The 14094-nt window shown below is 46.8% G+C and overlaps 1 protein-coding gene across 1 annotated transcript in view; it reads left to right on the top strand.

Moving 5' to 3' along the window:
• Nucleotides 1-14094, top strand: part of DLGAP1 (DLG associated protein 1) — a 394837-nt gene that overhangs the window by 358322 nt on the left and 22421 nt on the right. The window contains 1 exon segment of the mRNA XM_075532913.1: nucleotides 4546-4967. Within this exon segment, the coding sequence (XP_075389028.1) occupies nucleotides 4546-4967 (422 nt within the window).

Below are 14094 nucleotides of genomic sequence, written 5' to 3'. Positions count from 1 at the left end.
AAAGGTATTGTGCTCCACACTGGTTCATCCAGTCTTTGGGGTCGTGGTTTTCTGACCCTTTGATCAGAATACTGGTTGGTGCTTTTCAGAAGTTGTAATCATTCCACACTGTGCCCGCGGGGCATGATGGGTCAGAGAAGCTTCCAGTCTGGAAATAGTGGCTTCGGAAGCAGCAAGTCACTGGTCTAGTTGTGCCCTTGACCGTTAACCAGCACCTGAGATGTGTCCATATTTTTTTCTTTTCTTTAAATTGGATTTAATTTGCGCACACAGCAAAGCCCATCACGTCAGCCGTTTCTTCCGTGATAATTGATTATGTTCTGGGAGGTGCATCACTGGACGGTCTCACGAATCTTCCCGGCGGTTGCTGTCAGTTTGATCCCAATACCCAAACCTACTGTCGTCAAGTCGATTCTGGCTCCCAGCGACCGGAATAGGGTTTCTGAGACGGTAAACCTTGGCTGACGCAGAGAGCCCCAGCCTCTTCCTGAGGACACCTGATGATTCAAAACTTCACCCTTGCAGTTAACAGGCCAATGCCTAACCGACACGTCACCAGGGAGATAGTTCCTAAATGCTCCAGACTGATCTCGTTTGTTACACCAGGTCTTTAGGAGATTCAGGTTTTAAAAAGAATAGTTATCTCCTCGCCCCTCTGCGTTCTGCTCAGTGTTTCCAAACGGCAATCACACTGGATCGCACTCTCCACCCAGAAGGAACGTCTCACATGAAAGACCAAACGTTTCGTAGAGCAGAACATTCTTTGAAAACTGGAGGGGGTAGGGGGGCGTATTTCTTAAGGAACCTAATTGATAGAAACAGGGCCACTTGGGCAGGGTTGCTTGAGTTCAAAGGCACCGCTTTTAATCCCAAACCATTTTAATTTCGCTTAACTTTTATTTCTTTCTGGGTGACTAAACTGCAAGCTTCTCTTAATCTACTGCCAAGTCATTTTTCTTAAGAAGGTGGATACATTTACAAGATCCATAGCCAGCAGCCGCCTGTCAGGAATGTTGGCAGTGGAACTTTGTGCAGACAAACACAGAAGTCCAGGCAAGCAGGCCGATCCGTTGTCTGCGCAGAGCTGACTCTGTGTTTGGCAGTTTGGCTCCAGGGGAAACCAGTGAGGCCAGTACTCAGTTGGGAAATGTAATGCTCTGGCAGGACGTGGCCCTGGGCAGTGACACTTTGTGTTTTGACAGTGAGGATTTTGTGTTAGTAGCACAACCAGAATGCCAACTCTAGTAAGGTGAGCCGTCCAATTCACACAGATTCCGCTGGAGAGCGAGCTCAGCTCAGGAGACGACATGGAACACTGGGGGATGGACAGGAAGCAGGCAGAACCAACCTGGCGCAGCCAAGAAATGCATGGTTGTTTGAAGAACAACTTCAACAAAAGTGTTCTCCCTTTCACTGCTGCTACTAGAGATCTGTGGCCCAGCTTTCAGACTGGTACCTGAGATCCACTTGAGACTTTACAACAGTAAAAGTACCTTCTATATATATATATACACCTTCCACAGAAGTGATTTCTTAAAAGCAGCAAACGATGAGGGGGCCCCATTTGGACCAATGTAGCATCATAAAGTGAGAATCGCAGCCTCTTTGATCGTTTCGGCCATACCCAAAGGACATGCTTGAGCCTCCGAGTGGGAATCAAGCAGATGACTACTAACGGAAAGGTTGGTGGTTCAGATCCACCCAGAAGCACTTTGAAAGAGAAGACTAGCGGTCAGCTTGGCAAGGAGCAGAGGCCTGAACACCCTCTGGGGAGCACTCCCGCTCTGCACACACAGGGTCGCCAGGCATCAAAATGGAGGGGATGACAATGCGTGCTTTAGTATGCTGCAGTAGCAAACAGAGGAATTCTGCAGTCACTTTCTTGTGGATACTTCTCCTCCAGGTGGGCTGGGTGGGGTGGGGGGAAGGAGTGGATGTATTGGAATGACTGTGCTCCCTCCCAATCTGTCTACCGTCTTGCAAAAAAAGAGAAAAAAAGCTCGTTGTCTGCATTGCTCTGGCCATTCCTTGCTTCTGATTGGCTAGAGCAGGGCCAGCAAACTTTTGACAGGGAAAGGAGCTTATTTATTTTAATTCAGAGAATTTACTCAGCATTAGAGAGACAATCAAATGGGAGACCACTAACGCATCTGCATGGAAACCTAGCCATTTCCATTTGTCATGGACTTTCATAGAGTAGTCCAGGATGCATAAAGAAAAGACAAGTAAATGTGGCGTGTGCAGGGTTGTGTGAATTGGTTAGGGCATGGTGCTTTAAGGCTCACACTGTTTAACATGAAACATTCATTGAAAATCACCAGCCAATGAACCATGCTAAATTGGTATCATGAACTCGTCAAGAAAATGAACTCACAGGCATGGTCGATGCATGTGGCTACTAAGCATTTAGAGCAGGGCTTCTCAAACTTTGGCCTTGACCCCTTTGGGAGTCGAACAGTGCTTTCACAGGGGTCGCCTAAGACCATCAGAAAACGCATAAATATCTCACAATATATAATTACATATTGCTTTGTGATTGATCATGATGCTTTAATTATGTTCAATTTATAACAATGAAAACACATCCTGCATATCAGATATTTACATTACGATTCATCACAGTAGCAAAATTACAGTTATGAAGTAGCAACGAAAATAATTTCATGGTTGGGGTCACCACAACATGAGGAACGATATTAAAGTGTTGCAGCATTAGGAAGGTTGAGAACCACTGATTTAGAGGAAGGAGTGACTGGTTTTTTGCTTTTTTAATAAATCACTTTATTGGTGGCTCTTATAACTCTTATCACAATCCCATACATCCATCCATTATGTCAAGCACATTTGTACATATGTTGCCATCATCATTTTCAAAGCATTTTCTTTTTACTTGAGCCAAGTGACTGGTTTGTTGTTGTGTTATTATTGTTAAAGGTTTGGAAAATATTCCACTGGGTGGGTGGAAACTGAGCTAGCTATGGATGGTGGATGGATGGACAGATGGATGGATGGGCAGATGGACAAAATATGGACAAGAGACCAGAGAAGAAGGAACAGGACACACTGAGGTTTTCCCAGCAGGTACTCATGGAGCCATGAAGTGGGCATCCTGAAGAGAGAAAGTTAAACGATTAATAGACCAGAAAGGAAACCAACTTTCACCCTCCACCATGTCTCCACCCAGCAAGTTTAGGCAGAAAAAATGTCTAAGTATCTGCCCTCTTGGAACATCTCCCTCCAGCCAGGAATTCTGGCTTGCTCCTTTTGACCTGTAGATTTTAGGCCAGTAATCCTGGACAGTTAGCAGGGATATATGCTCTCTGGCACCAAGACAACAGACATAGGCTGCCTCTGTGACTTTGACTTCTTGGTGTGTTCTGGGTGCATAGAAACTCACAGAGCTCTGTAAGACACCCAAAGCAAGGCTGCTGTCTTCAGTGGGCTGCTGTTCTTTGCCCTTGCTTCTGCTGGCTCTGGGGGACCTAGGGAGCTTTTGGGTTTGGTTTTGCTAATCACTTCGGGGTCACACTTTTCTTTGGTCCTCCCCTGAAAAAGAACTTCCTCCTCGTGTGTTCTTCCCCATCCTACCTACCTTCCTCGCAGGGGTCAGCCAGAGGTGCATCGGGCCATTGGGTTGAGAAATGCTGATCTTGTCAGTACTCATGTACAATAAACTAAGATTAAGTCTGTTAGCAAGTTATCTTTGATCACCTGGGTAGGAGGACTGAGAGGAGGCGAATTAAAGGCAAAAGAGAAGAGTATTCAAGAACTCTAGATCTGAGAGCTGATTTCTGCCCCAAAGGCTGTGTACCATATTATAATGAGGCTCCGGGAACAGGGGAATCCTTTCCAGGGGAAGGAGCTGTAATTTCAGGAGAAATCTAATGAGACTTCACTTTTCCTTCAGGAAATCTTCCTTGGGTAGAGGTGCTCTTAGGAAAGGTGGTCTTGGCTTGTTTTCTTCCCATTCCCTGTCCCCTCTTCATTTCAAGGTAAATGTAGCAGACTAAAATATTGGTCAATTACTTCCTTACCTGGTATCATCCTGAACGTTAGGGTTCATGTTCACCCAGATCTAGGGAAGAGTTTGGACCTTGGGCATGACCTTGGCTTTGCTAACTGCATACTTCGTTCTATTGCTGACATTTCTCTAGATGTGCTTACATATTACGTATTGAACAAAGACTGGCTTGTGGTCTTCGTATTAGAACTTTGGCAATCAATAATAAAAATTTTAAATAACCAAACTCATTGCCATCGAGTCAATGCTGACCCATCGTTACCCCTGTGAGTGTCTGAGACTGTCACAGTTTGTGGGACTCGAAAGCCCAGTGTCTCTCCCTTGGGGTTGCTGGTGGTTTCAAGCTGCTGACCATACAGATCAGAGCCCCACTCGGAACCACTGCACCCCGAGGGGACCTTCAGAGGCCTCCCTCCAGCATGCGGAGGAGAGGAGACCGCTGATGGCCACCCCAAGATAGGAAGAAAGGCGTTTTTCGTTGCGACATCACCCTAAATGAAATCTCTTTTCTCTGTTCTCCCAAGCTTCCGCAGGTTCACGCGATCCAACAGTGTGACCACAGCAGTCCAGGCCGACCTGGATTTCCATGATAATCTGGAAAATTCCCTGGAATCTATCGAGGACAATTCCTGCCCCAGCCCGATGGCCAGACAGTTTTCCCGGGACGCCAGCACGTCGACGGTTAGCATCCAGGGCTCAGGAAACCATTATCATGCCTGCGCGGCAGACGATGACTTTGATACCGATTTTGACCCCTCAATTCTGCCTCCCCCTGACCCTTGGATTGACTCCATCACGGAAGACCCGCTGGAGGCCGTTCAAAGGTCAGTGTGCCACCGAGATGGCCACTGGTTTCTGAAACTTCTGCAGGCGGAGCGCGAGCGCATGGAAGGGTGGTGTCAGCAGATGGAGCGGGAAGAGCGGGAGAACAGCCTGCCGGAGGAGAGTAAGTAAAGGCGCCCCCAGGAGTGGGCCGGGGTGACTTTGTGTTGTTAAACGGAATTATCGTCCACGCTCCGCGGGAACGTGTCCACGGTGAGGCCTCTAAGCTGGCCCCCGGGCCCTTGCGCTGCCCAAGAACACGCCACCCATGCGCGCACAGGACGCCTCCCTAGCACTCCCGGGACAGGGCAAAGCTCCTCTCCAGACGGTCTTGGGTCCTGCCATCGTTCCTCTTCCCCAGATACGCCTGACCTGTTGTCGATGCGCCTGAAATAGGACGCTAAGTAATGCCAACAAGTTTCCAGGTAGCGAGCTGCATGTGTGTTGGGCATTTAAAACCTTCATGTGTGTTACTTTCATGAACGGACCCTATTAAAACAAGGCTAACAGAGAGGAGACACACACGCACACGCACGCACACCCTTGCTTACCTCCTGGTAGCCTGGTTAGCATGCCCTTTGTGTTTAGGTTTGGGGGAGACCAGAGAAACAGATGCACCGACATACATACAGAAGGCAAATACAGACGTGTGGCTCTCCGGGTTTCACGACCCACATGCACAGGTGAATGGGGAACACGGCATGTTTAAACATGTCTCCTGTGACCCATGGATGGCTGCAGACACGGTCTCTCAAGGACACACGTGTCAGTCTGGAGAGGGTGTTTTCAAAAAAAGATCCCATCAAAACATGGCGGGGAGATATGTCAGGTCAGAAGTTTATGGCAGTTATTTGGGGGGTGTTATGCCAAAGGGGTAATCTTGATGGATTTCTCTCAAAGGCTGTGGGAGGATTGTGGTGGATCAGGATGAAGACCTTTTAAGAAAATCACGAACTTCATTGGTGAGAAAAAGGCCAGGCCGTTACTCTAAGGAATTATTTCCCCTCCATCCCCACAATGCACCTGCTCATTCTCAAAGAGTCGCAGATCTGTCCTAGGGGAATTTTGTTGGAGTACCTTAACCTGTCCACACCACAGTCCTGAGCTCGCTCTTCCAGGTGCGTGTTTGTTCTCCAAACTCCAAGAACATTTAACATGAGGACAAAGGGGGATTCCGGAGGTGCCCACACTGCCATTGGGCATGGCATGGAGCACGCCTGCAGAATCCTTCAACGAAGGTCAGAGGAAGGGGAACATTGCCTTTTGTTTTTTTAACATTACCTTTAGAAAGTTACAGACCTAGTTGGAGGAGATGCCAGGAAACAATAGACGCAAATTTTGCTATTTTTGTTTAATGAAGTTTTCAATGACCTTGTAACGATACTTTTTGACTTACCCTGGTTTAGAGGGACAGTGAGCTTTATTTTAAGGAACTGATCCACATCATTATGGGGTCTAAGCACTCTCAAAATTTGAAGCAAGCTGGAAATCTCAGCATATTGATGTTACGTTCTTGAGCTTGAATCTTTCTTTCTGGGAAAAGGCAGTAGTTTTGCTAAGGCCTTCAGTTGACTGGATGAAACCCTCTCACATAAACAAGAACAAGAATAACCTTTACTTAGAGGTAACTGATTGCAAATATTAATGCCATCTGCAGAATACCTTCAGAGCAATCGCGGGCCAAGTGGTTTGACCAAAGAGAAGGCTCCACAGCCTCGCTAAATTGACACACGGAGATGAACCCACCCAGGAGGCAAACCTTCCTGCCCTCAAGTAATTCACCCAGATTCCAACCCAGGGCAGTAAGTTTAACATCTTTAGGAGTCGTTGTTTGAAATTTTAGCTTTTGAATAACAATTCCTACTGGAAATTAACCAAGAGAAAATGGCCTGGTGATCCCAGTTCCAGAAACAAGTTCTATTCATTTGCATCAATCCCAAAATTTGAATATACTTTATCATCAGTGTAGATTTTAATAGTTCTTCCCCTCTCTGAAAAATACATTATTAAAGAACAGTCGGCCTTCCAGTTGATCATTTGAACCAAGGAAACACGTTGGTTTGTATCAAAGCTGCCTCTGCTTTTTTTATGGAGATGCCTAGAAATAGATTATCATGATGTAGCTTTTTTTTAATCCATTTTTTTAAACCGCTATGTAACCTCGTATTATGAGGAATGTTGAACCTGCGAAGTAGAGTTGACTATAAGGAATCCCCCTTGTGCCCTATCACACACTTGACTGGTCTTAGTTTTGACTCTCCCTCCCTTCCTGGTGTTCGTGTCGGTGTTTTTGTTTGTATTTTTCTTTAAAGTGTAATTACTCGTGTGTTGAGAAGATACACACACACAAAAACCCCATCTGCTTACTGTGCTCTGAGCAGAGTGTAGTGATTATGTCATTGATGGGGACAGCTGTTCTCATCATTCCTGTAAACTTCACTGCCCCTAAAGCTCCTGTCTAACCGGTCCAGTTGTGAGTGCCAATTTGTACCCATGGAGATAGATCATAAAAGAACATAATGCTTTAAAAAAAAGAACATCATGCTAAAGACAGACTAAAACAAACAAACAAATAGTTAAGTTAAACTCTTATTAGGTTTTAAGAAGATTTGGGGAGATGGTTTTTTGCTCTAAAGATTATCTTAGGGCAGTAGTTTCAGGGGCATCTACCTGCCAGAGCTCCAGAAAGTCTAGCTCATGAAAATGTTCCATCCTGTCCTGAATGGTCCCTGCTTTGATCAGGTTGATTCTATGGCATCTTTTATCAGAATGTTCAGTAATGATCTCTGAGCACCGTCCATCTCTGGTCTCACGGGGGCAATCTGCACGTATTTGATATATTCCTCCTATTCCCGACTCCTGTTCCTTTGTCATTTCATGTGCAAAGAGACCAATGGGGTGCTAACAGCAAGGCCAGCCACTCCAATCCACCAGCCGGCTCCTTCCAAGTAGAGTTACAGTCTCCAGAACCCACAAGGGCAGTCCTACCCTGTCTGCTGGGTCGTTCTGACTCAGAATTGACTCGGTGACAGTGAGTTGAACCTTGAACGGGCACTTGCAAGCTTAGAAGACCCCAGGCACAACAAAACGGGACAATGGAATAGGACAGAAGCACTAAACACATTATTAGGCCAATTAACTGGGATGCCCCATGAAACCAGGACTCTACACCTCCAAACCAAGGAACCAAACCCCGTGAGGTTCGGGGCTGTGTGAAAGCAGCCTCAACTGGAAGAAGATTTGTTATTTTTTTATGCTTGCTGTAAATATATCTGTCACACGAGTTTTGTAAATTCAACTGTTTACAGGTGTACAACTTATTGACAGTCGTTAAATAGTTGGTGACAGAGCCCTCTCTCCCTCAGTAATATGGTGTTCTCATGGCCATTAGCCCTCCTTTCCCGCCCCTCTCCCACCCCTGGGAAATACGAATAAACTTTGCTCTCTGTACATTTGTCTTGTCTTGTCTTTTCCTATAAGTGACGTCACACAATGCTTGTCCTTTTGTGATGGACTTATTTTGCTTAGCATAATGTCTTTGCGCTTCATTCACACATAGCAAGACTCCATTTCTCCTGTTGGCTGAGGAGTAATCGTTGTATGTACGCTCCGCCTTGCGGTGTCTGTTCGTCTGTGGGTAGGGATGGAGGTTTCCACCTGTGGCCTATTGTGAGCAGTGCTGTTGTAAACAGTGACGTACAAGTCTCTGCTTCAAGTATTTGGGGGTTTACGCCTAAGAGTGGAACTGCTGGATTATATGGTAGTGATGGTTTTAGTGCCTTGGGGAGCCGCCGCACACTTTTCTGCCATGGCTGTACTATTTTGCATTTCTGTCAGCAGTGGCTCATGATGTTAATTCCTCCGCACCCTTGCCAACAGTTGTTATCCTCGTCTTGCTGCTGCTGCTGCTGCTTCTGCGGCTTTCAATCTGATGTGCCAGAATATGGTAAAGGAAGCCCAGCCATCATGTCATTGCACCTTGCAACCCACAGTAAGGGCATTAGAAAACCAGCTCGCTCACATACTCTATTGTCCCTAACAAAAGCAACAATGTCTTAATAGTTCAGTCCGGGCGCCACTGGACTTCAGTAAAAGAGACCATATAAGTTAGATCCACGAGCCGTGAGGTTTTTGGTTTTCCTTAAAGAATATATTTTTAATGAAGACTAAGCCGGGGAAGCTAACAGGTAACCAGTCAGGAAATTTTATCGCCTTGTCCACTGTCGACACACAGCTTCTTCTGTGCTGGTTCCTGCTGCTTGGGACATTGACAAACGACTCACTGGCTGATTTGTGGCCTTTACGAGCAGGTATGAAAGCTCAGAGATGTGTGTCTGTACCTTTCCTTTGGCGCTTTCCAACTCTGATCGCAAAGAACGTCGCAGTGGCTAGGTAACCCTCCTTGACGCTTGCTCTACCTGTTGGTTCCACTGCAGACTCGCCTGAGTGTGTTGTGCCAACAGAATTAGCTCTACGCCTGGTGAAAGGTGACTGGGGTCTCTGGTGGTGCTGAGGGGGACCCAGTTCGGAAGTCTGAGAAGGGTCATTTTCTCACGCTCCTTTTTCCTTGTGGACGTACATAGAGTTTATCAGAATTTTCCCAAGGGAAAAAAAGTCACTGTTTAAGGAGCCCTGGTGGCAGGAACTGGCAGGACGCAGACCTGGAACTAACCCTTCAGGAAAAAGATGAGACAGTCAGCTACCGTAAGATTCTAGCCTTGGAAACCTGGGACAGTTCTACTCTGTAGAGTTGCTAAGAATTGGAATCAACTCAACGGCCAAGGCAAAGCACCACCGGGTGATTTGTGAGGCTGCCGAACCGCACGAGCAAGTTTTCTGATTCCTGGTCGAGGATGAAATACACACTGACAAATGTAGAGTCGGAGCTCTGGTGGCGTAATGCATTCTGCTTTGGTCTGCTAACCCCAAGGTCAGCAGTTTGAAACCACCAGCCTCTCCTCGGGAGAAAGATGGGGCTTTTCTGCTCTTGAAAAGATTGGCAGCCTTGAAAACTCACAGGTTCAGTTCCACCCCCCACTATAGGTTCTCTAGGAGTCAAAATGGGCATGATGGCAGTGAGTTGGGGTTTTATGTATTTTGTTTGTCAGTCATTGATTTGGGGCTGGTGGGTTTCCATTAGAGCCTAGGGAAGCTTCCTATCAGGTGTTTTCTTTTAATTGATCTTCCAGTTCAAAAATAGACCTCCTTCTCCCTGCCTTTATAATGCTTCAAAGAGGAGAATAGTTTTTAAGACTCCATGAGTAAAAGATTTGTGTGTGTGGGGGGGGGAGTAATTAAAATAAGTAGATTTTTTTATAGAACTGCATATGAGGAGGATTCAAAAAAAATTGGGAGAAATGGAATTAAAAAATAATGGAATATTTCCGTGAACTTTTTGAAGCCCTCTTGAATATTAGAAAGAAGTAAATCTTGCCAGAAATCAGCTTCTTATCCTGCATCTGCCATGGAAGAGAAGCATATGCCTTATTGGAAATGTCTTGCTGTGAATTGGGTGAAGGTTTACAGGGCGGGTTATCAGTTTTACATTTCGCAGCTCACACACATTTTCTTTCAACTCCGCCACTGCAAGCCCTCAGTGTGCCACCACGTGGCCCGCTTTCTCGCTGGTTCCTGCTTCTGTTTGCCCTGGAAGCTTTGTCCTTGCGCCCATGGTGCCCTTTGGAGTTATATGGTTGAGTATTCTCCCACAGTGGTAAACTCAGATCTAGACCTGAATGGTGACCAAGGCCCATAACATAATCCTGGCGTTCCTTCCACCTACCTCTAGCTGACCAGGAAGCCTGGTGCCTTTTAGGATTTTGAGTTCTGTTCCACATGTTCTCTGCTCTGTCCAGGACCTCTTTGTCCTGGGATCCTTTCCATAGAGGTTGGTAGTGGTCGCTGGAAACCATCGAATTCTTCTAGTCTCAGGATTGTGGAGATTGGTGCTGGTCTCTTGGACTAATAATTGTTTCCTTATGTCGTTTACAGGGAAAGCACATTTGTATTTTGAAATGCACACTACTGGTCAGGTCCCAAAATAATGAACATATTTTGAACTTCCCAAACAGTTTTTGTTCCTTCTTTCATTTCAGATGTTGCTTAGAGCACTGATGTACAAGGTTATGAACAGCTTCCACAAACTGGTTCTAAATAAGAATCACTTCTGATCTTTACACACCAGGGTCCCACGGACTCGTTATTAATATAGTTTACTCCTTGAGGATTTTTAAATTCAGTCGACTGATTACTTTCCTTAGCCCTACCTCTTTTGGTCAACAGATGTTTGTGAGGTTGCTTGTAGGGTGAAAGGAGAGGGCCTGAACTGCAGAATAGCCAACCTAATTAGAATCAGGAGTGAGTTTTTGTTAGTGGTTTGTTTTAAGGGATTCAAAATGAGTTGACTCTTCTTACGAAGGCAGCTCCTCAGTGCAACCTTCTCATGGGGGAGTTGGCCTGCCTCTGTAGTGTGACTATCAGAACTCCTTGTCTAAGGGGGGAAAAAATTACACTCAACACCAATAAATGTAACAGGAAGAACTGTGAAGCCTTTATAAGTTAGAGGAGCGATTGGGCCCACAGTAATGTTTACTTAGCCTCTTCCTCCCTCTCCCAACCAGGTCAGTGATAACCTTCTCTCTGCCCTTAACTCAACCCCCATAGGTCCCAGGACCCCTAAGAGCGGTTTGCGGTGGTATACATGAATTGGTAAAAGGTCCAAGTAATTCCTTTTAAATATTCGAATGTACCCTAAGAGTAAGAGGGGCGCCTGTACTGCTGCTCTGTTGATTAGTCTGGATGAGGCCCCGGGCATTCCTGCCGCCGCCTGAAACCCAATGCCATTCCACAAACGCTTGAAGGACTTTATTTTTCATTCTCTACAAAATAGGAGCTTCGATCCACTAGCTTTCAATGATTTGGAATTTCAAAATTCTAAATAGCTCAGAGATAAACATGGATGCCCAGGTCAAAGAGTTACCAATCTCAAAGGAGTCAGGCCCAAATCAGGGAAGATCCCATCCTAAAGCAGTGCAGGGGGGGTTGAAGGGGGTGGGGGGGATATAAGTGCACCAAAGACTATGGGTCTCATGTTTACAACCCCTCAGGCAGTGAAGCTAGAGGCTTTGACAGGTATTGTTTTACTTGCTCTCAAAACAGCTCTCTGGAAGTATCTTGTCCAAGGTCACAGGATACAGAAGTGTCTGAAAGAACAGATACAACATGAGTCACCGCTGATGAGATCATTATTAAACTCTGTGTGCACTTGGCACTGGCCCCAGACAAAGCTCCGTCGACATCCGGGTCTGACTCCATGGCCACCAACGCTCTAGGTAACTGGGCCTGGGCTTGCTGAGGCCGTTTGTTTCCCCAACTCTGCTGCGGTGGTTTCTTTTGGCTAAAGGGCTGGTAAGGAAGAGAGGACTATCCAGTTTAGTGGGTGTAGCCGAACAAAGTATTTTAAAGACATGTGCATGTACCCAGGAAAAAATCTCTCTGATACGTGGGTCAAGCACCCAAACCCAACCCAATCCACTGCCATCCAATCGATTCTGACTTGCAGCCACCCTAGCTGGGCTTTCTGAGGCTGGAAACCTTTCCCGGAGCAAAGAGCCGGTCACTCTCTGTTGGAGTCGCTGGGGCTTTTCTGAGCTGATTTCCATCCCCTTAGCTGGCTAATGCTTACCCACAGTACCATGATCTGCCTATCCCTCAGCCTAGACCTTGTACTTGTTCTGAACCGCCTCTACCAGGAGTCGGAGCTATCTTCGCCGTACATGAAGAATGCGATCCCTTCACAAAACCTTTTCAAGAGATCTGGTCTTGAGAGCCACCATTGAGATGAGAAGTAAACTACAGCTAGAGAAAGGACGCTTCTAATGGGACCTGCTTAATTTACCTAAATGTTACCACATTGAAGTAAGGAAGAATGTTTGGACAAGCACCCCTTTGCTCAGTGCAGAGGGGAAGTTGTGCGCACTTTCTCGGCTGAACCCTGTAGCCTCTGAGCCCATTCTGATTCTGGACAGCCCCTCTGTGTCCGAGCAGACTTGGCTCTGTGGCGTTTCAGTGGCTGACTCTGCAGAGGGGGATTGCCAGACTTGTCTTCCAACGCGCTTCTGTAGGGACGCGCCCCCACCTCCGGGTTAGCCGCTGAGCATGTTCGCTCTACTAGAGACTGGAAAGGTGTCTGTCGGTTCTAAATAATTTCTCAGGCATCCATCATTTTACGACACCATCATCTTACTTCTGGAAGCTGCTTTCTAAAGATATGAAGGCTATTGGTTCAGCATTCCAGTGGCTGGGAAAACATCCCCCAGTTTACCAGACACTGAGGTAAGTCTTGGTAATGAAGGGCAAACTGGACACATGCACTCCGAGTAGAACCAAGCGATCGGTTTTGAAAAATGGAACTAGAAATCCCTTGGGCTTGAGCCCGTTGTGAGCCTCCATCTCTGGCTCTGAGTTTGGTTTTGGCTTGGTAACAAAAGGAGGCGAATCTGCAGGCAGGAGGGTCGCCTCCAAGCCACGGCAGCTGATGGCACACTTGTTCCTTGGGCCTGCGAGTAAAACGATACAAGCTTTCCCAGACAATGAAGCCCTTGTGTGTCACAGCTGTCTCCAGTGCTATTTGCCAGTGGCTTGCCGGTTACATAGATCCGTCTGGTATTATCTGACTGGGAATGAAACCGCCAGATGGGACTGAATGCTTCGAACCCAGAACGCAGTCGACCACTGATGGGGGAAAGCAGAGGCTAGAGTATCAACGGCCCTGGGATGAAATAAATGCAGCTGCTTGTACCTGGAAATCTATCCTTTCCTCCTGAATGGCGGACAACTTGTGTGTGGAATTTTCAGGCTTTGTCTGAAACTACGGGATAAACCTAGGGCGTATGCCGGAGGCAGATTGAGTCCGCTGTCGTTGTGCCCGGCATTGGCATCCACGTCGGTCAGACTTGGTCTGTGGTTCCCTGAAGCCCTGGGAGCCTTAGCAGCCAACGTGAGCTGTAATGAAACCTGACGTGGGGTTTGCCTGGTTTCGGGTTTGGTTACGGAAGGTGTGCACAGCCATTCTTGTGAGCAGGCGCCCCGTGCAATCTCTGCCCAGTCTTGCCTTTGTTGCGCCCCTGCAGCTTGTGAAGCTCTGGGTGCAGACCAAGTGGTCTCCGAGCTCCTGCCTTCCCGAACCCACGTGGTTTTCTGAGTGGGGAGTGCTGGGTGCATCCTCGTTCTGTTGTGTGTTCATCTCAACT

Source organism: Tenrec ecaudatus, chromosome 15, assembly GCF_050624435.1.
Source record: "Tenrec ecaudatus isolate mTenEca1 chromosome 15, mTenEca1.hap1, whole genome shotgun sequence".
Classification (NCBI taxonomy): domain Eukaryota; kingdom Metazoa; phylum Chordata; class Mammalia; order Afrosoricida; family Tenrecidae; genus Tenrec; species Tenrec ecaudatus.
Note: the sequence above shows the minus strand (reverse complement) of the source record. Positions and strands in the feature narration are given on the sequence as shown.